This window comes from Balaenoptera borealis (genome assembly GCF_965194805.1).
Source record: "Balaenoptera borealis genome assembly, chromosome: 17".
Classification (NCBI taxonomy): domain Eukaryota; kingdom Metazoa; phylum Chordata; class Mammalia; order Artiodactyla; family Balaenopteridae; genus Balaenoptera; species Balaenoptera borealis.
Window position 1 is genome coordinate 50,198,304 of NC_138876.1, and position 23,819 is coordinate 50,222,122.

A 23,819-nucleotide genomic window follows, 5' to 3' on the forward strand; every position below is an offset into this window, starting at 1 on the left:
AACACAAACTCACTGTAAACATATTGGTACTGTATTTAATCAATTTTTATTCTTTTTCTGTTGGAATGTTAAGTAACATAGTAGAGTGGTTAAAAGCATGGGCTTTGGAGCTAGACTACACAGGGCAGAATTTTCTCCCTAGTCATGTAACCTTCAGCAAGTTACTTAATCTCTTTTTGCCTCAGTTTCTTCTATAATTGGAGATAATAATAGAACCTTCCTCATAGGACATTATAAGGATTTCATGAGTTAATATGAATAATAAACCTAGAAAATTGTGTAGCACACAGAAAGCACTCTATAAATGCTAGCATTATTAGTTTACGTGTTTAGCTTAAATTTAACTTCAAAAAAACTTACATAAAGCATTTTTGTCTTTTAACAAGAATAATTTGGATAAAAATCACATTCTATCTTGGAATCACTGAAGGAAATTATAAAAAGTCCTTTATAAGATTTATTAAACCAAATGCCTCTTCCCATGTTGTCTTCTGGATAACAAATTTAGAACAGATAAAAATATTTGTTATATTTAAAATGGGGGAAAAAAAATCAAACCATTTTCAACTGAAAAATATTTATACTGCCCTCATATTTTACAGCTTACTCTCATATTACTTGTCAAAATCACTGCTATTCTCTCACTTTTAATTATGAAAAAAAACTTTTACGTGTTAACCATAATAACAAACAATAAAGAGCTAATATTCATTAAGGTTTACCATTTATCAGGATTAGAAACTAATCTTCACCACTCCATGAGATAGGTATTATTTTTACCCCATTGTTCAGGAGGGGCCCAGAGACGTTAAGTATGTTGCCCAACTTGCAAAACCAAGATTATAACGACCTTGTATACTGCCTCTCTCTATTCACTGAGCTCCTACTGAGTTTAATGATCACATCAGTCAGGTATCTGATATTCCCCATCAGGTTATGGATATAAGATTAAAACCCCAGAATCGGTAATTTCCTGCTAGAGTACTCTTATAAGTTAAATGGGCTGCCATTAGTTGTTCTGAGATATCTAAAATTTACCCTAAGGAAATAGAAATGTAGTCACTGATTTAGGATAAGGCTATTCATCAACTAGAAACTGAACAACAAAATGCTTATAATATGATGCTAAGAACGTAAGGATTAACCAAGATGGCAGAGTAGAAGGACGTGCTCTCACTCCCTCTTGTGAGAGCACCAGAATCAAAACTGGCTGCTGGACAGTCATCGACAGGAAGACACTGGACTTCACCAAGGAGGATACCCCACATCCAAGGACAGAGGAGAAGCCAAAGTGAGACAGTAGGAGGGGCGCAATCAAAGTAAAATCAAATCCCATAACTGCTGGGTGGGTGACTCACAGACTGGTGAGCACTTATACCACAGAAGTCCACCCACTGGAGTGAAGGTTCTGAGCCTCACGTCAAGCTTCCCAACCTGAGGGTCCGGCAATGGGAGGAGGAATTCATAGAGAATCAGACTCTGAAGCCTAGTGGGAATTGATTGCAGGACTTCGACAGGACTGGGGGAAACAGAGACCCCACTCTTGGAGGGCGCACACAAAATAGTGTGTGCATTGGGACCCAGGGGAAGGAGCAGTGACCCTGGGGGAGATTGAACCAGACATAACTGCTGGTGTTGGGGGGTCTCCTGCAGAGGCGGGGGCTGGCTCTGTTTCACCGTGGGGACAAGGACACTGGCAGCGGAGGTTCTGGGAAGTACTCCTTGGCGTGAGCCCTCCCAGAGTCTGCCATTAGCCCCACCAAAGAGCCCGGGTAGGCTCCTGTGTTGGGTTGCCTCGGGCAAAACAACCAACAGGGAGGGAACCCAGCCCCACACATCAACAGTCAAGTGGATTAAGGTTTTACTGAGCTCTGACCGCCACAGCAACAGTCAGCTCTACCCACCACCAGAGCCTCCCATCAAGCCTCTTAGATAGCCTCAACCACCAGAGGGCAGACAACAGAAGCAAGAAAAACTACAATCCTGCAGCCTGTGGAACAAAAACCACATTTACAGAAAGACAGACAAGATGAAAAGGCAGAGGGCTATATACCAGATGAAGGAACAAGAAAAAACCCCAGAAAAACAACTAAATGAAGTGGAGATAGGCAACCTTCCAGAAAAACAATTCAAAATAATGATAGTGAAGATGATCCAGGACCTTGGAATAAGAATGGAGGCAAAGATCGAGAAGATGCAAGAAATGATTAATAATGACCTAGAAGAATTAAAGAACAAACAAACAGAGATGACCAATACAATAACTGAAATGAAAACTACACTAGAAGGAATCAATAGCAGAATAACTGAGGCAGAAGAATGGATAAGTGACCTGGAAAACAGAATGGTGGAATTCACTACTGCGGAACAGAATAAAGAAAAAAGAAAGAAAAGACATGAATACAGCCTAAGAGACCTCTGGGACAACATTAAATGCAACAACATTCGCATTATAGGGGTCCCAGAAGGAGAAGAGAGAGAGAAAGGAACAGAGAAAATATTTGAAGAAATTATAGTCGAAAACTTCACTAACAAGGGAAAGGAAATAGCCACCCAAGTCCAGGAAGCGCAGAGAGTCCCATACAGGATAAACCCAAGGAGAAGCACAAGGAGACACATAGTAATCAAAGTGGCAAAAATTAAAGACAAAGAAAAATTATTGAAAGCAGCAAGGGAAAAAAAACAAATACCATACAAGGGAACTCCCATAAGGTTAACAGCTGATTTCTCAGCAGAAACTCTACAAGCCAGAAGGGAGTGGCATGATATACTGAAAGTGATGAAAGGGAAGAACCTACAACCAAGATTACTCTACCTGGCAAGGATCTCATTTAGATTTGATGGAGAAATCAAAAGCTTTACAGACAAGCAAAAGCTAAGAGAATTCAGCACCACCAAACCAGCTCTACAACAAATGCTAAAAGAACTTCTCTAAGTGGGAAACACAAGAGAAGAAAAGGACCTACAAAAACAAACCCAAAACAATTAAGAAAATGGTCATAGAAACATACATATCGATAATTACCTTAAACGTGAATGGATTAAATGCTCCAGCCAAAAGACACAGGCTTGCTGAATGGATACAAAAACAAGACCCATATATATGCTGTCTACAAGAGACCCACTTTAGACCTAGAGACACATACAGACTGAAAGTGAGGGGATGGAAAAAGATATTCCATGCAAATGGAAATCAAAAGAAAGCTGGAGTAGCTATATTCATATCAGATAAAATAGACTTTAAAATAAAGAATGTTACAAGAGACAAGGAAGGACACTACATAATGATCAAGGGATCAATCCAAGAAGAAGATATAACAATTATAAATATATAGGCACCGAACATAGGATCACCTCAATACATAAGGCAACTGCTAACAGCTATAAAAGAGGAAACTGACAGTAACACAATAATAGTGGGGGACTTTAACACCTCACTTACACCAATGGACAGATCATCCAAAATGAAAATAAATAAGGAAACAGAAGCTTTAAATGACACAATAGACCAGATAGATTTAATTGATATTTATAGGACATTCCATCCAAAAACAGCAGATTACACGTTCTTCTCAAGTGCGCACGGAACATTCTCCAGGATAGATCACTTCTTGGGGCACAAATCAAGCCTCAGTAAATTTAAGAAAATTGAAATCATACCAAGCATCTTTTCTGACCATAACGCTATGAGATTAGAAATGACTTGCAGGGAAAAAAACGTAAAGAACACAAACACATGGAGGCTAAACAATATGTTACTAAATAACCAAGAGATCACTGAAGAAATCAAAGAGGAAATAAAAAAATACCTAGAGACAAATGACAATGAAAACACAACGACCCAAAATCTATGGGATGCAGCAAAAGCAATTCTAAGAGGGAAGTTTATAGCTATACAAGCCTACCTAAGGAAACAAGAAAAATCTCAAGTAAACAATCTAACCTTACACCTAAAGAAGCTAGAGAAAGAAGAACAAAAAAAACCCAAAGTTAGCAGAAGGAAAGAAATCATAAAGATCAGAGGGGAAATAAATGAAATAGAAACAAAGAAAACAATAGCAAAGATCAATAAAACTAAAAGTTGGTTCTTTGAGAAGATAAACAAAATTGATAAGCCATTAGCCAGACTCATCAAGAAAAAGAGGGATAGGACTCAAATCAATAAAATCAGAAATGGAAAAGGAGAAGTTACAACAGACACCACAGAAATACAAAGCATCCTAAGAGACTACTACAAGCAACTTTATGCCAATAAAATGGACAACCTGGAAGAAATGGACAAATTCTTAGAAAGGTATAACCTTCCAAGTCTGAACCAGGAAGAAGCAGAAAAATGAACAGAACAATCACAAGGAATTAAATTGAAACTGTGATTAAAAATCTTCCAACAAACAAAACTCCAGGACCAGATGGCTTCACAGGTGAATTCTATCAAACATTTAGAGAAGAGCTAACACCTATCCTTCTCAAACTCTTCCAAAAAATTGCAGAGGAAGGAACACTCCCAAAATCATTCTATGAGGCCACCATCACCCTGATACCAAAACCAGACAAAGACACTACAAAAAAAGAAAATTACAGACCAATATCATTGAAGAATATAGATGCAAAAATCCTCAACAAAATACTAGCAAACAGAATCCAACAACACTTAAAAGGATCATACACCACGATCAAGTGGGATTTATCCCAGGGATGCAAGGATTCTTCAATATATGCAAATCAATCAATGTGATACACCATATTAACAAATTGAAGAATAAAAACCATATGATCATCTCAATAGATGCAGAAAAAGCTTTTGACAAAATTCAACACCCATTTATGATAAAAACTCTCCAGAAAGGGGGAAGAGAGGGAACCTACCTCAACATAATAAAGGCCATATATGACAAACCCACAGCAAACATCATTCTCAATGGTGAAAAACTGAAAGCATTTCCTCTAAGATCAGGAACAAGACAAGGATGTCCACTCTCACCACTGTTATTCCACAGAGTTTTGGAAGTCTTAGCCACAGCAATCAGAGAAGAAAAACAAATAAAAGGAATACAAATTGGAAAAGAAGAAGTAAAACTGTCACTGTTTGCAGATGACATGATACTATACATAGAGAATTCTAAAGATGCCACCAGAAAACTACTACAGTGAATCCATGAATTCAGTAGAGTAGCAGGATACAAAATTAATGCACAGAAATCTCTTGCATTCCTACACACTAATGATGAAAAATCTGAAAGAGAAGTTAAGGAAACACTCCCATTTACCATTGCAACAAAAAGAATTAAACACCTAGGAATAAAACTACCTAGGGAGACAAAAGACCTGTATGCAGAAAACTATAAGACACTGATGAAAGAAATTAAAGATGATATCATGTTCTTGGACTGGAAGAATCAACGTTGTGAAAATGACTATACTACCCAAAGCAATCTACAAATTCAATGCAATCCCTATCAAATTACCAATGGCATTTTTTACGGAGCTAGAACAAATCATCTTAAAATTTGTATGGAGACACAAAAGACCCCGAATAGCCAAAGCAGTCTTGAGGGAAAAAAACGGAGCTGGAGGAATCAGCCTGCCTGACTTCAGACTATACTACAAAGCTACAGTAATCAAGACAATATGGTACTGGCACAAAAACAGAAACATAGATCAATGGAACAAGATAGAAAGCCCAGAGATTAACCCACGCACCTATGGTCAACTAATCTATGACAAAGGAGGCAAAGATATACAATGGAGAAAAGACAGTCTCTTCAATAAGTGGTGCTGGGAAAACTGGACAGCTACATGTAAAAGAATGAAATTAGAATACTCCCTAACACCATACACAAAAATAAACTCAAAATGGATTAAAGACCTAAATATAAGACTGGACACTATAAAACTCTTAGAGGAAAACATAGGAAGAACACTCTTTGACATAAATCACAGCAAGATCTTTTTTGATCCACCTCCTAGAGTAATGGAAATAAAAACAAAAATAAGCAAATGGGACCTAATGAAACTTAAAAGCTTTTGCACAGCAAAGGAAACCATAAACAAGACGAAAAGACAACCCTCAGAATGGGAGAAAATATTTGCAAACGAATCAACAGACAAAGGATTAATCTCCAAAATATATAAACAGCTCATTCAGCTCAATATTAAAGAAACAAACACCCCAATCCAAAAATGGGCAGAAGACCTAAATAGACATTTCTCCAAAGAAGACATACAGACGGCCACGAAGCACATGAAAAGATGCTCAACATCACTAATTATTAGAGAAATGCAAATCAAAACTACAATGAGGTATCACCTCACACCAGTTAGAATGGGCATCATCAGAAAATCTACAAACAACAAATGCTGGAGAGGGTGTGGAGAAAAGGGAACCCTCTTGCACTGTTGGTGGGAATGTAAATTGATACAGCCACTATGGAGAACAATATGGAGGTTCCTTAAAAAACTAAAAATAGAATTACCATATGACCCAGCAATCCCACTACTGGGCATATACCCAGAAAAAAACATAATTCAAAAAGACACATGCACCCCAATGTTCATTGCAGCACTATTTACAATAGCCAGGTCATGGAAGCAATCTAAATGCCCATCAACAGACGAATGGATAAAGAAGTTGTGGTACATATATACAATGGAAGATTACTCTGCCATAAAAAGGAACGAAATTGAGTCATTTGTTGAGATGTGGATGGATCTAGAGACTGTCATACAGAGTGAAGTAAGTCCGAAAGAGAAAAACAAATATTGTATATTAACGCATGTATGTGGAACCTAGAAAAATGGTACAGATGAGCTGGTTTGCAGGGCAGAAGTTGAGACACAGATGTAGAGAACAGACATATGGACACCAAGGGGGGAAAACTGTGGTGGGGTGGGGATGGTGGTGTGCTGAATTGGGCGATTGGGATTGACATGTATACACTGATGTGTATAAAACTGATGACTAATAAGAACCTGCAGTATAAAAATCAAACAAACAAAACAAATAATACTAAACTTTCATTGGGTTATTTGTATGGAAATATGTTAATATAAATGTTTCAGACATTACATGAAATTTCTAAAAATCTTATATGTTCTGGTATAATGTTATAAGTCATAATCCTAGTTATTACTTTAAAAGGTATATATCAGGATTAACCAAGATGGCGGAGTAGAAGGACGTGCTCTCACTCCCTCTTGCGAGAGCACCAGAATCAAAACTGGCTGCTGGACAATCATTGACAGGAAGACCCTGGACTTCACCAAGGAGGATACCCCACGTCCAAGGACAGAGGAGAAGCCACAGTGAGACTGTAGGAGGGGCGCAATCAGAGTAAAATCAAATCCCATAACTGCTGGGTGGGTGACTCACAGCCTGGCGAACACTTATACCACAGAAGTCCACCCACTGGAGTGAAGGTTCTGAGCCCCACGTCAGGCTTCCCAACCTGGGGGTCCGGCTACGGGAGGAGGAATTCCTAGAGAATCAGACTTTGAAGCCTAGTGGGAATTGATTGCAGGACTTCGACAGGACTGGCGGAAACAGAGACCCCACTCTTGGAGGGCACACACAAAGTAATGTGTGCATCGGGACCCAGGGGAAGGAGCAGTGACCCTGGGGGAGACTGAACCAGACCTACCTGCTGGTGTTGGGGGGTCTCCTGCAGAGGCGAGTGGTGGCTCTGTTTCACCGTGGGGATAAGGACACTGGCAGCAGAGGTTCTGGGAAGTTCTCCTTGGCGTGAGCCCTCCCAGAGTCTGCCATTAACCCCACCAAAGAGCAGGGGTAGGCTCCAGTGTTGGGTTGCCTCAGGCAAAACAACCAACAGGGAGGGAACCCAGCCCCACCCATCAACAGTCAAGTGGATTAAGGTTTTACTGAGCTCTGACCACCACAGCAACAGGGAGGGAACCCAGCCCCACCCATCAACAGTCAAGTGGCTTAAGGTTTTACTGAGCTCTGACCGCCACAGCAACAGTCAGCTCTACCCACCACCAAAGCCTCCCATCAAGCCTCTTAGATAGCCTCAACCACCAGAGGGCAGACAACAGAAGCAAGAAAAACTACAATCCTGCAGCCTGTGGACCAAAAACCACAGTTACAGAAAGATAGACAAGATGAAAAGGCAGAGGGCTATGTACCAGATGAAGGAACAAGAAAAAAACCCAGAAAAACAACTAAATGAAGTGGAGATAGGCAACCTTCCAGAAAAAGAATTCAGAATAATGATAGTGAAGATGATCCAGGACCTTGGAATAAGAATGGAGGCAAAGATTGAGAAGATGCAAGAAATGATTAACAAAGACCTAGAAGAATTAAAGAACAAACAAACAGAGATGACCAATACAATAACTGAAATGAAAACTACACTAGAAGGAATCAATAGCAGAATAACTGAGGCAGAAGAACGGATAAGTGACCTGGAAGACAGAATGGTGGAATTCACTGCTGCGGAACAGAATAAAGAAAAAAGAATGAAACGAAATGAAGACAGCCTAAGAGACCTCTGGGACAACATTAAACGCAACAACATTCGCATTATAGGGGTCCCAGAAGGAGAAGAGAGAGAGAAAGGACCAGAGAAAATATTTGAAGAGATTATAGTCGAAAACTTCCCTAACATGGGAAAGGAAATAGCCACCCAATTCCAGGAAGCGCAGAGAGTCCCATACAGAATAAACCCAAGGAGAAACACGGCGAGACACATAGTAGTCAAAGTGGCAAAAATTAAAGACAAAGAAAAATTATTGAAAGCAGCAAGGGAAAAACGACAAATAACTTACAAGGGAACTCCCATAAGGTTAACAGCTGATTTCTCAGCAGAAACTCTGCAAGCCAGAAGGGAGTGGCATGATATACTGAAAGTGATGAAAGGGAAGAACCTACAACCAAGATTACTCTACCCGGCAAGGATCTCATTTAGATTTGATGGAGAAATCAAAAGCTTTACAGACAAGCAAAAGCTAAGAGAATTCAGCACCAGCAAAGCAGCTCTACAACAAATGCTAAAGGAACTTCTCTAAGTGGGAAACACAAGAGAAGAAAAGGACCTACAAAAACAAACCCAAAACAATTAAGAAAATGGTCATAGGAACATACATATCGATAATTACCTTAAACGTGAATGGATTAAACACCCCAACCAAAAGACACAGACTGGCTGAATGGATACAAAAACAAGACCCATATATATGCTGTCTACAAGAGACCCACTTTAGACCTAGGGACACATACAGACTGAAAGTGAGGGGATGGAAAAAGATATTCCATGCAAATGGAAATCAAAAGAAAGCTGGAGTAGCAATACTCATATCAGATAAAATAGACTTTAAAATAAAGAATGTTACAAGAGACAAGGAAGGACACTACATAATGATCCAGGGATCAATCCAAGAAGAAGATATAACAATTATAAATATATATGCACCCAACATAGGAGCACCTCAATACATAAGGCAACTGCTAACAGCTATAAAAGAGGAAATCGACAGTAACACAGCAATAGTGGGGGACTTTAACACTTCACTTACACCAATGGACAGATCATCCAAAATGAAAATAAATAAGGAAACACAAGCTTTAAATGACACAATAGACCAGATAAATTTAATTGATATATATAGGACATTCCATCCAAAAACAGCAGATTACACGTTCTTCTCAAGTGCACACGGAACATTCTCCAGGATAGATCACATCTTGGGTCACAAATCAAGCCTCAGTAAATTTAAGAATATTGAAATCATACCAAGCATCTTTTCTGACCACAACGCTATGAGATTAGAAATGAATTACAGGGAAAAAAACGTAAAAAAGACAAACACATGGAGGCTAAACAATACGTTACTAAATAACCAAGAGATCACTGAAGAAATCAAAGAGGAAATAAAAAAATACCTAGAGACAAATGACAATGAATACACGACGACCCAAAACCTATGGGATGCAGCAAAAGCGGTTCTAAGAGGGAAGTTTATAGCTATACAAGCCTACCTAAAGAAACAAGAAAAATCTCAAGTAAACAATCTAACCTTACACCTAAAGAAACTAGAGAAAGAAGAACAAACAAAACCCAAAGTTAGCAGAAGGAAAGAAATCAAAAAGATCAGAGCAGAAATAAATGAAATAGAAACAAAGAAAACAATAGCAAAGATCAATAAAACTAAAAGTTGGTTCTTTGAGAAGATAAACAAAATTGATAAGCCATTAGCCAGACTCATCAAGAAAAAGAGGACGAGGACTCAAATCAATAAAATCAGAAATGGAAAAGGAGAAGTTACAACAGACACTGCAGAAATACAAAGCATCCTAAGAGACTACTACAAGCAACTTTACGCCAATAAAATGGACAACCTGGAAGAAATGGACAAATTCTTAGAAAGGTATAACCTTCCAAGACTGAATCAGGAAGAAACAGAAAATATGAACAGACCAATCACAAGTAATGAAATTGAAACTGTGATTAAAAATCTTCCAACAAACAAAAGCCCAGGACCAGATGGCTTCACAGGTGAATTCTATCAAACATTTAGAGAAGAGCTAACACCCATCCTTCTCAAACTCTTCCAAAAAATTGCAGAGGAAGGAACACCCCCAAACTCATTCTATGAGGCCACCATCACCCTGATACCAAAACCAGACAAAGACACTACAAAAAAAGAAAATTACAGACCAATATCACTGAAGAATATAGATGCAAAACTCCTCAACAAAATACTAGCAAACAGAATCCAAGAACACTTAAAAGGATCATACACCACGATCAAGTGGGATTTATCCCAGGGATGCAAGGATTCTTCAATATATGCAAATCAATCAATGTGATACACCATATTAACAAATTGAAGAATAAAAACCATATGATCATCTCAATAGATGCAGAAAAAGCTTTTGACAAAATTCAACACCCATTTATGATAAAAACTCTCCAGAAAGGGGGAAGAGAGGGAACCTACCTCAACATAATAAAGGCCATATATGACAAACCCACAGCAAACATCATTCTCAATGGTGAAAAACTGAAAGCATTTCCTCTAAGATCAGGAACAAGACAAGGATGTCCACTCTCACCACTGTTATTCCACAGAGTTCTGGAAGTCCTAGCCACGGCAATCAGAGAAGAAAAAGAAATAAAAGGAATACAAATTGGAAAAGAGGAAGTAAAACTGTCACTGTTTGCGGATGACATGATACTATACATAGAGAATCCTAAAACTGCCACCAGAAAACTGCTAGAGCTAATTAATGAATATGGTAAAGTTGCAGGATACAAAATTAATGCACAGAAATCTCTTGCATTCCTATACACTAATGATGAAAAATCTGAAAGAGAAATTATGGAAACACTCCCATTTACCATTGCAACAAAAAGAATAAAATACCTAGGAATAAACCTACCTAGGGAGACAAAAGACCTGTATGCAGAAAACTATAAGACACTGATGAAAGAAATTAAAGATGATACCAACAGATGGAGAGATATACCATGTTCTTGGATTGGAAGAATCAACATTGTGAAAATGAGTATACTACCAAAAGCAATCTAAAGATTCAATGCAATCCCTATCAAAGTAACAATGGCATTTTTTACAGAGCTAGAACAAATCATCTTAAAATTTGTATGGAGACACAAAAGACTCCGAATAGCCAAAGCAGTCTTGAGGCAAAAAAATGGAGCTGGAGGAATCAGACTCCCTGACTTCAGACTATACTACAAAGCTACAGTAATCAAGACAATATGGTACTGGCACAAAAACAGAAACATAGATCAATGGAACAAGATAGAAAGCCCAGAGATTAACCCACGCACCTATGGTCAACTAATCTATGACAAAGGAGGCAAAGATATACAGTGGAGAAAAGACTGTCTCTTCAATAAGTGGTGCTGGGAAAACTGGACAGCTACATGTAAAAGAATGAAATTAGAATACTCCCTAACACCATACACAAAAATAAACTCAAAATGGATTAGAGACCTAAATGTAAGACAGGACACCATAAAACTCTTAGAGGAAAACATAGGAAGAACACTCTTTGACATAAATCACAGCAAGATCTTTTTTGATCCACCTCCTAGAGTAATGGAAATAAAAACAAAAATAAACAAGTGGGACCTAATGAAACTTCAAAGCTTTTGCACAGCAAAGGAAACCATAAACAAGACGAAAAGACAACCCTCAGAATGGGAGAAAATATTTGCAAATGAATCAACGGACAAAGGATTAATCTCCAAAATATATAAACAGCTCATTCAGCTCAATATCAAAGAAACAAACACCCCAATCCAAAAATGGGCAGAAGACCTAAATAGACATTTCTCCAAAGAAGACATACAGACGGCCACGAAGCACATGAAAAGATGCTCAACATCACTAATTATTAGAGAAATGCAAATCAAAACTACAATGAGGTATCACCTCACTCCTGTTAGAATGGGCATCATCAGAAAATCTACAAACAACAAATGCTGGAGAGGGTGTGGAGAAAAGGGAACCCTCTTGCACTGTTGGTGGGAATGTAAATTGATACAGCCACTATGGAGAACAATATGGAGGTTCCTTAAAAAACTAAAAATAGAATTACCATATGACCCAGCAATCCCACTACTGGGCATATACCCAGAGAAAACCGTAATTCAAAAAGACACATGCACCCGAATGTTCATTGCAGCACTATTTACAATAGCCAGGTCATGGAAGCAACCTAAATGCCCATCAACAGACGAATGGATAAAGAAGTTGTGGTACATATATACAATGGAATATTACTCAGCCATAAAAAGGAACGAAATTGAGTCATTTGTTGAGACGTGGATGGATCTAGAGACTGTCATACAGTGAAGTAAGTCAGAAAGAGAAAAACAAATATCATATATTAATGCATGTATGTGGAACCTAGAAAAATGGTACAGATGAGCCAGTTTGCAGGGCAGAAGTTGAGACACAGATGTAGAGAATGGATATATGGACACCAAGGGGGGAAAACAGCGGTGAGGTGGGGATGGTGGTGTGCTGAATTGGGCGATTGGGATTGACATGTATACACTGATGTGTATAAAATTGATGCCTAATAAGAACCTGCAGTATAAAAAAACAAACAAAACAACTAATACTAAACTTTCATTGGGTTATTTGTATGGAAATATGTTAATATAAATGTTTCAGACATTACATGAAATTTCTAAAAATCTTATATTTGTATTTGTATGGAAATATGTATGGAAATATGTTAATATAAATGTTTCAGACATTACATGAAATTTCTAAAAATCTTATATGTTCTGGTATAATGTTATAAGTAATAATCCTAGTTATTACTTTAAAATGTATATCTCAGAAATAACTAATTTCCTTGTCAACTGCATTATTATGAACTTTCATCAAATCTTTTACCGTGGTCATTTTTAAGTCTTTTGTCATTTACAGACAGTTCTGGGTGTACTCTGATGATTTTGTAAATATGTTCCTATAAAAGGGTTTCATCTTCAAGAAATTCATGGAAAAGACTGTGACAAGTACAGGTTTCTGGTAACTGACTGTACTGCTGAACTGAATGAATAAGCATTTTCAGAACTCTAATGAAAAACTGATGAACTCATAAAAGTGCTAACAAAAGATCAAGATGAAAAAAAAAATTAATTACATGGGACTGAGTGAACTGATGAGGATGAGTATAATTTTTGTGACTTTCTGTTTGAATTAAAAAAAAAAAAAATCCCACAAGGACTCAGAGGCAAAGAATATACAAATCAATTTTCACTGCAAAGTAAAGGAGCTGTTACAGTGGAGGATTACTGGACTGAATGTCAATATTATGACATAGTATGAGTGTGTTTCATGTTTGGTAATTGCAATCATTGTTGCTTTTGTTGTGGTCATCCATGTACAATGCTTGGTGTCAGTCTATTTATCTCTTGTAAAAAAAAAAAAAAAAAAAAATACCTAACCTAACTGCAGTTTCAACCTTCCTCAGAAATGTAATCTTAATCAGTTTGGAATTTTCTGCTCAGAATCAATGGGGTAATCTCTCAAATGGGACCTCTCCATCCCCCCGAAGAGGAAGAAGAGGCAATCTGCATAATAAAACCATCCACCCCCCCGCCCCCCCCAAAAAAAATATGATGCTAAGTAAAAAAAGAAATACACAGGATGTTCTTAACTATAAATAAAAATATATACTAAGAAAAAAGACTAGAAGAAAATAACAACAGTTAGTAGTAGATTCAATATTTACCATGTGCCAGGTCTACAAAGGACTTTCAACAACCCTATAAGGTAAATTCTATTGTTACTCCCATTTTATAGATGAGAAAACTGAAGCACAGAAAGGTCAAGTAACTAATTTTTAAAGACAAATAATAATAAGTAGTAAAGACTCAAATCGAAGATGTGTCTGACTTCAGAGTCCATTCATTACCTTTCACAGTTATTATGTATGTCTAGGTGATGGGATAATGGAAGATTATTTGTTCTTTTTGTTAGTTTGATTGGTTCTTAGTAATTTCAAAACCTATTCAATAAATATGATTTGATTTTTTAACCAGGGGAAAAAGTTAGTGAAAGATAAAATTTGAAAACATGTATAAAATAATTGTTAAAGATAAATTTGCAAATCTGGTAATCCTCCATGCCGGTCATTATATTTCATTTACCTTCATGTTGACAGAGCATTTTTTGGTATCCTTTTGCCAAAGCATGATAATCTAAGCAACTTACAATAATCTTTCTCTGCATAAATGGCAGTTTTACTTAAGGCTGCCACCAACTCCAGAACTATTACATTAAGATGATGAATCAGGAAATTTGCACAAGTAGGCTGGTGAGTTTATCATTACCTAGTAATAATGAAAAAATGTGTTCTAATTTCTCAAAAGCGCTAAAATGAATTTTTATTTATTTAGTATTGATTTGTATAGGGAATTTTACCTGGTACTTTATGAAAGATAAATTAAGCAAGATATTTGCATATAAACTTTCTTTTCTTATTATTTTAAAGCATTTTCTCAACCTCATAGAGGAAAGGTTATAAAGGTAAAAATAATCGCATTTGAAATAAAAATTCCTAATAAGTGTCTACAATGTAACAGGTTACAACATAGCATAACAAACCCTTGAAAAGGGTTTGTTCTGATTTGGGAATTTGCTTGTATGAAGAAGTATTAGAGATAAACATGATATTATGATTATAGTGTTAACTCATTTTATTTATCTTTAGCATGTTTTTACTGAGCATTTGCTATGCCCCAGACACTGTTCTAGGCAATGGCAATACAGCAGTGAGCAAAAAAAGATACAATATTCTACCCTCAGAGAGATTATCTTTGGGGGGGAGGGAAGATAAATTAAGTGAAATATAGAGTACATTAAAAGCTAATATGTTGCTGCTAAGATAAGGCATAGAATATGGGTAGAGTGTTGCTATTTTAAATAGAGTGGTCAGCAAAGGTCTCACCGAGGTGACATCTGAGCAAAGACCTAAAGGGAGTGAGGGGATGAGTTGCATGGTCCTTTCAGGCAGACGGAAAACTAAAAGCAAAGGCCCTGAGAAGGAAGCATGCCTAGCACATTAAGAAGAGTCAGAGGGCCAGTGTGGCTGAAGTAGAAGGAGGGAAGAGAAAGAGGGACAGGAGGTGAGGTCAATGAGGTAAAGGGGACTGGATCACACAGGCTGAGTCAATCACTACGTGGACTTACAATTATACTCAAGTCAAGTGGGAAACTCTCCAAAGTTTTGAGCAGCGGATTGACATGAGCTGCCTTAAGTTTTTAGAGAATTGTTCTGGCTACTAAGTTGAGAATGGAATGTAGGAGGCAAGACTGGAAGCAGGGAGAGTAAGTATAATGTTTTTATACCAGGTCAGGCAAGAGATGATGATTTAGACTGGATGCCATCATAGAAGGGGTAAGAAGTTAGCAAATAAAATTACTTGCAGATGGGAAGGTCCCAGAAAATGAGGATATAGTGAATTACTATTGTACCTAATATTGCCTGATCCAATTATTTCTTCTTGCCTCAAAGTCCAACCTCAGCACACACTGACCTATTTCACTAAAAGCAGACAAAGAGGTCTCTCCATTTGATCAAGGCCATTTGGCGGGCAGAGCCTTTTCCACTTCTCTCACCTTCACCTCAATATCTCTGCTACTTTTTGCATTGCCTTTGTGTTTTGGAAAGAATAAGATTTAACTGTGAGCTAGAAGGAAATAGATATGAGTCAGACAAAAGGCATTAGTCTAAGTGAGAAATAATGAGGACAGCAGAAATCAAGACGACATTTACCACACATATTTAACATGTTGATTAGCCTGAACTCAGAAGCCAACCAACTGGAAATGGTGAGCAAGAAGGGAAGAGCTGAAGATGACAGAGTTTTCTACTTTAAATAGCTGCATGTGGAGTGATGCTGTTACTGAAATGACTGGGCTGACACGAAAAGATTCAAGGTGGAGAATTGAAGATAACCAGTTCTGTATTAGAAATGCTTCACCTGGGATGCCTGTGGACTATTCAGGTGGAGATATCTAATCTGCAGTTGGAAATACAATTTTGAAGCACAGAGAATAAAATAAATCAGGGCTAAAGGTAAACGGCAACATCATTTCACAAACTGTGAAAGCCTACAGTTCTATCACTGTTTTAGATGCAATGCAATGCAATGTGGGAGTTTCCCCATGCTGGAAGGGATCAAAGTATAGCTGTCCCCTTACTCTTCACTTACTTATATTTACGCAGGCATTTCTAATCTCAAAGTAAGTTATCATCTTAGGAAGAGAATATAGGACAGCTAAGATTGCTGATTATTTTCTACCTGGAATTTTCTTTAAAAACCAAGTGTTGCCAAACACCAATGAAATGCCTTCTAATATGAGCTCTAGGAAACCCTGGCTAACTTTAGAATTCCCCTCCTTTTTTGATGTGCTTTTTAATGACCTGTGGGGAATAATCTGAGATCTAGATTTTTTTTAACATTACGAAGTTAGCTTTATAGTTTTGGAAGGGAGTTTGTTTTGAAATTTCTTCACATTAATATTTGAGCTCTGAGGCTACCATTCATCCATGTGAGTCCCTCCAGTGACTCCTTCACATCCTCTCTCTTCACCTAATATATTCCATCCCTCTCCAAGCCCCATGTATTTTACCTCCCCAGTCAGTATCTTTACTCTCCGTCCACTGCCTGAGTTCAAAGGTCCCTATCTTCCATCATTCACAAATACTAAGGGCCTATGCTACATCATCCATTATGTGGTCTCCGTCCTCCAGTCTCCCTTTACCCCAACATATCTGCAATGCTGCACTCCAGAGTACTGCAAACCTGCTCATGGTACTTCTACCCTTAAGATCCTTCAGTGACTCCCTGCATAAAGTCCAGATTCCTTAGCTTCACCCAGCACAGCAAGTCATTATGACCTGGCTCTTGTCCATCTCTCCAGCCTCATCTCCCTCTGCTTTTCCCCCTTGAAATTTACACTCAAAAAAACAAAATATGCAGGGTTCCCCAAACACAAATTGTTTCTACCTCTCTACCTTTATACAAATTGATCCCCACCAAAAAAAAAAAAAAACAACAACAAATTGATCCCCACCATCACTCAACATTCATCATTCAAGGCTGAGGCTTCCCTAACATTCCCGACAGAATTATTCTCACCGCCACCTCTATAACTTAATCAAATTATCTGTATACCAGCTTGGAAGTCCTAGAGGCCCTTTAACATGTTCAAGATATATCACTTACCCCTCTCTTCCCTCTGGCTCCCTCTCATAAATGCTCTCTCTCAGAGAGTAGCATTTCCCTTAGCTCAGGGGTCAAAAATAGAAATCTGGGCTTCATCTCACACCACATACCCAAACCACTAAGTTCAGTTCATTTTAGTCCTAAATAGCTCCAACAACCACCCTTAGTTCAGACCCTTATCACTTTTACTTGCACTCTAGTATCCCCATCTCAAGTCTCACCTGATGATATTACTTTCCTGCTCACAATTCTGATGGTGCCATTCACCTCCTCAGCATGGCCCAATCTTCCTTCCTCACCCCCTACCACCAAACAATCACCAAGACCTCTCAATATATCTCTTAAATATCACCAGACTTCAAGTCTCTCATGTACTGCCATCCCTAAGTTGAAGCCACCATGGCCTCTCATCTGGAGAGAAGATTACCCAGGTTGCCTCCATTCTCACCCCTATTCCCAGGCCTTCAGGACAAAGCTGTCACTCCTTAATGTGGCTCACAGGCTGCTCCCTAGCCTGTCTCTCACCACCTGCCTCCTTACTTGCTACCTATAATCTAGTCTGGGCCTTCACATAGGCCACTCTCCTGCCTAGAACTTTCTTACTCTTACTCCTCCCCCTGACTGACTTCTACTAATCCTTCAGGTCCCAGCTTATATGTAAAACCCAAAAATTATACTCCTTAAAGTGATTTTTTTTAATTTATTTATTTTATTTATTTTATTTTTGGCTGCATTGGGTCTTCATTGCTGCACACGGGCTTTCTCTAATTGCGGCAAGTGGGATATACTCTTTGGTGCAGTGCACGGGCTTCTCGTTGCGGTGGCTTCTCTTGTTGCAGAGCACGGGCTCTAGGTGAGTGGGCTTCAGTAGTTGTGGCTCACAGGCTCTAGAGCACAGGCTCAGTAGTTTTGGCGCACGGGCTTAGTTGCTCCGTGGCATGTGGGAGCTTCCCGGACCAGGGCTCGAACCTGTGTTCCCTGCATTGGCAGGTGGATTCTTAACCACTGTGCCACCAGGGAAGCCCCTATACTCCTTAAAACTGTACACTTCTCCCACTGTGGATGGGAAATGTTTCTTCCCTAATCCTGATGTTTCATTTCCCTCCAGGAGGGGAGCTGAGTTACTTTAACTCCAGGCTTCTTTTTGCCCCCTTAGTCACCCTGTCCCCCTGGAAATGGTTTATCTGACCATCAAATTTTGAGAGAATAATTGGGCATGAGAAGTCCTTCTTAAACCTTCTCCCTCTTGGGAGCTAGCTGCCCTCAGAAAGCAAATGTTCCTCCTCAGATGATAAGTCTGCCTAATTCAGGAAATCCAGTTAGCATTGGCTCTAATACCAAACTGTAACAAGTGATACTTTGGCCTCCATCTTTACTCTGGTTTTTCAGACGGGAGAAGAGGGATGCTATTTATTTGTACCCCCTCTAAGATCAAGAACACTCATCATAACACATACCATAATATACTATAATGTTACTAGATTCTTAAGCTTCCTGAGAGCAGGAATCAGCTCTTTTTCTCATGCTCATATCCCTAGTACAGTGCCTAACATATAGTAAATGCTCAATTTGCCATATAAATAAGTGAAGCCCACCATGCCCTGGTCCCCCAGAAACCTGTCCAGTCTCATCTCCATGAACTTCTCTCTGACTCCAATACTTTGCGAAGTCCACAATGCCAAAACACCTGAATTTTTAAAAATAGGTCATGCTCCTTCACTTCTTGATACATGTTATTCCTTACATCTAGATTATCTTTGGGATCCTGTACACTGCAACTCCTTCAAAAGTGAGCTCTAGGAGCCCACCTCCTCCATGAAGCCTTCCCTGCCTCCTCTAGGCACACACTGCTTTGTTCATATATGCATTCTAATAAACATCTGCATTTTCACAGTCTGTTGATGTCTGGTGATGACCCACTAGAATATCATTTTTCAGACATATTCTGAATGAGGATCTAGTAAGAAATATGCCTTATACACAACACAGTACATGCATTCAGTCGTGTGACAGATATTCCATATTTACTCTGTGCTATGAACTACTCTAGACCTGGAGATACAGCAGTGAACAAATCAGATGAAAATCCTTGCCTCCAGGAAGCTTATATCTGAAATTCTGAGATGAGTAAAGAAAGATTTCTTAGGCTTTCTGGATAGAAAAATGAAACAGAGAAACAAAAGAAAGAAAAGGAAAGGAAAGGAAAGAAAGGGGGGAGAGAGGGAGGGAGGGAGAGAGGAAAGAAAGAAAACTCAAAACACAAACAAGAGGATAAAAAAAACCAGCTGGCCTTACACTTCTTGACACTAATCAGCATCAGAAGACAATGAAACAATGTTGATGAAGTTCAGTGGGAAAAATAAATGTGATACATCCAAGCAAAATTATGCCTATCTACCCATCCTTTTACCAGCACAAACAGATGCCTGGAATGATGTTAGCCAAATGTTAACCCCAGTTATTTCTGGGTGGCCAGTTTGGGAACATGTGATACTTTGCTTGTTTCAATTTAACTATATTACTTGAATTCATATTGGCCAGGTATCATTTTTATAAAAATAGTAGTTATTACTCTTGATAAAAAAAAGGAAAAAGATAGCAATGTGCACCACAGATATCAAAGAATGAATTTATGAAAGGAAGAATAGTAAATTTAAAAAGAAAGTTTCACAAAGTAAACTTAACCTTACTACATTAGGTTTTCTACTCTAGTCCACTTTATTTTCTACTCCATTCCACTTTATTTTTCTTAAACTCATTTTGTTCCACTAAATTATTTCAAGGTCCATTCATGAGTTATTATCCATAACTTGAAAAATACACATGAGGCTATTAGTTCAAGGACGGTAGAGATACTTTTCAAGTAAGGATCGCCAAAGAACGCCCAACACTTTGTAGGCACTTAATTAGCATTTCTTGATAAACTACTGAATGAGTGAATGTTTTCCTCATTAAAACTGAAAGCGGGACTTCCCTGGTGGCGCAGTGGTTAAGAATCGCCTGCCAAGGCAGGGGACACGGGTTTAAGCCCTGGTCCGGGAAGATCCCACGTGCCATGGAGCAACTAAGCCTGTGCGCCACAACTACTGAGCCTGTGCTCCAGAGCCCACGAGCCACAACTACTGAGCCCATATGCCACAATTACTGAAGCCCATGCGCCTAGAGCCTGTGCTCCGCAACAAGAGAAGCCACTGCAATGAGAAGCCCTCGCACCGCAACAAAGACCCAACGCAGCCATAAATAAACAAATAAATAAATAAATTTATTTTAAAAAAAAACTGAGAGCAAGTTGCATACCTTTTTTTAACTTTTGCATCCCCAGGGCAGGCACAGAGACAGTTCTCATTAAACGCTGCACTGAACTGAACCCTACTAGCTAACAGCACAATACAGCACTTCATAAATAGGATGTATGACAAATGAAACATTTCTCAGTTTCTTGGTAACTAAAATATTCAAATCAGGGGCTTTAACTGAAAAAACTTGTATTTGCTCACAGAAACATTATGCTGCCTGGAACAATCTCCCACTTAACAGATGTGAAGACTTTTCCTTTCCCAGTAATTCACACCCAAGCCTGCATGTGCCAGGAAGGAGAGAAACACCACCTATAAGGGCCTCTATTGCCTTCAAACCCCCATCCTCAAAACTTCCATTTTTCTTAAGCAAAGGAATTTCACAACTGTCAGATTACAGTTAATTTTTAAATGAGTTCATTTTCTCCCTCTCATGCTGTATTGTCTAATGGTGTCAGAAGAGATGGGATACGGTCTGTGTGACCTTATTACTACAATCCTAATGATTTGTGTTTTAAAAAAAAATTCTCTTAAGACTTCTTCTTTACAGAGCCATTGTAGGATTCAGATGAGAGAGTTCCTTAAGAAGGGGTCTGAAAATGTAGCTTTCTTTTACAATAACCTATAACCTAAATCTTTATAAGAGAAAACAGTATCAACAAAACCCTAGTCTTGAACAAATTTCACTTTTTAAAAGGAAGTTCTTTCTTACTTCAGAGACTCATTATACCATTTCCTTGTGTTCACATTTGGAATTTGTCCATGTTTTTCAAAAAAGAAAACCATGGCTGCCCATTCTAACTGAAAAACAGTTTTTTCACAGTTGGCAGATTAATTTCTCTACCTGGCTAAGGAAATTGTGAACCCTGGTTTAGTTTAGTTTAGCTCACTAAGATTTTTTTTTTAATTTAGTTGGGGGAAGAGGCTGTCTTGGATATGACTTTTTTATATTCCTTTCTCTTTCTTCCCCCCTCCAGCTGTCTTCTCTTGCACACTTTATTTTGATTATTGGTCTAGTGGAGAGATGTTGACAAAACAAAACAAAATTATGAGAGTGAAAGTGGTGGAAGCCAGCCTGAGATGCAGCTCGCCCAGCATTATCTCTAGGAAGGGAAGTTTTTTATGTGAATATGTTTGTATTAATGTTTAACTGAACAATTAAGACTTGAAAGAATTCCTTCATTAAAAAAAAAACTACAGATAAGGCCAATGCTCCCTCCGGGCCCCACTCCCCACCCCGTCCCTCTCCCACTCCTCTAAAGGCCGGTGTGTACAGTGTCCTTCTGTCTTTCTGCTTACACACAACTTTGAAACTACTAGGAATGGGAACCAGTGAGAACCACGGCATGCCCTCCCCAACCCCACCCCCACCCCAAACACAAACATATACCAGGATTTCCTTCGACAGCACCCCAAGGCGACCTTCCCACTTAATCCCAGTCCCCGGGTTCCCGCTCCTCGCGAGATTCCCCAGAAACCCCAGTCCTCTGTCCTCTCTCCGCGAGATACCCTGTCCTCGCTCCCAGCGCCCTGGTAACGCGAGTCCACGCTCTGCGCTTTGCTCCGCTAGCCCCCCGGACAGGGCGTTTGCGGGGAAAGCGCAGGGCCCTCGGCCCTTCCAGCGCCGCCTTACCCGCCGAGGACCGCGGCCCCAAGCAAAGAGAACACGGCCTAGCAGCGCCATGTAGAGCCTCCCAACATCTGGCCGGAAATGCAGGCGGCGCAGGGGGCGGGCCAGAAATCCGAGAGCTATGAGGCCTGGGCCGGGAGCGGGCGGGCCCTGGCGGCCGAGGCGTCTCGCGCCCTTCCACCCGGGTCTGAACCCCAGGGCGCTGCCTCGCTTGGTCTCTCCCACGCTTTTTCTTGCTGTCTTTCCCTTTGTTGTCCCGATTGTTTTTTATAGGGCTGGTAATGGCGGTTTATATGTCGTGTTGGTGGACGAATTACTGTGCCAGAAAAGTTTGAAGACTGCAGAAACAAAAGGCATGTATACACTGCCGGACTGCTAATGCCTTTTCAGTAATTTATGTTTATTCCTGAAGTGCATGTTTAAGTCCAAGCTGAACCACACATCATCAGAATAATAATATATTTAAGACAGCCTCCATATTCCTAAGGGGAAGTGGCTGAAATCTAATAAAAGTTGCAGATTCCGGGCAGCTTTGACTTTTCCAAGGTCACATCGACTTTTATCTTATCGCGGAGAGACAGCGGGTCTCTGACCCTCCTGCTTTTGCTTTTTCTCTCTAAGGGATTAATAATATTCACTTCAGAATTAAGGGCAGATCTCTGGTTTATCATTCTTCATCTTAATGTAATGTACCTGTTGACATCCTGCATAAGCACAGATCACATTTCTTCCTCACTTCTAAAATGTGAATATAATTCATACCTAACTCAAGATTATTGTTAAGATTAAAAGAGGATGCTTGTGAAGCCCTAACTTCAGACTGGTGACTGGTATGTGACATTGAGAGTTTACTAAGTGCCTTGCATTTTCTAAGTGCTGAGAAATTAAAAAAGCAGACCAGGATTGGACTTTGGGAACCTGGCCTGGCATTCACAGGTAGACCATGCTAATCTATTAGACATAAACCATCTCACAGAATACCAACCCCAGACAAGTTTACTCTGAGATCAGAAGGTGAGACAAAGCAAGTCCACTTCACAATTTTGTCTAAACACAGACAAAAACAAGTTCCCAGTTGTCACCCACAAGTACCTGACAACCCAGATCTTGGCCCAGATGAGTGGCTATTTCTTTACCAGTTGCAACTTTAACTTCATTTTA

At 39.2% G+C, this 23,819-nt stretch overlaps 1 protein-coding gene across 1 annotated transcript in view; it reads right to left on the reverse strand.

The window, feature by feature from the left end:
* Window positions 1-22,786, reverse strand: part of DECR1 (2,4-dienoyl-CoA reductase 1) — a 79,223-nt gene extending 56,437 nt beyond the window's left edge. Inside the window, exon 1 of the mRNA XM_082363605.1 lies at window positions 22,662-22,786. Within this exon, the coding sequence (XP_082219731.1) occupies window positions 22,662-22,712 (51 nt within the window). The 5' untranslated portion in view covers window positions 22,713-22,786. The remainder of the gene's footprint in view (window positions 1-22,661) is intronic.
* Window positions 22,787-23,819: the final 1,033 nt, after the last annotated feature.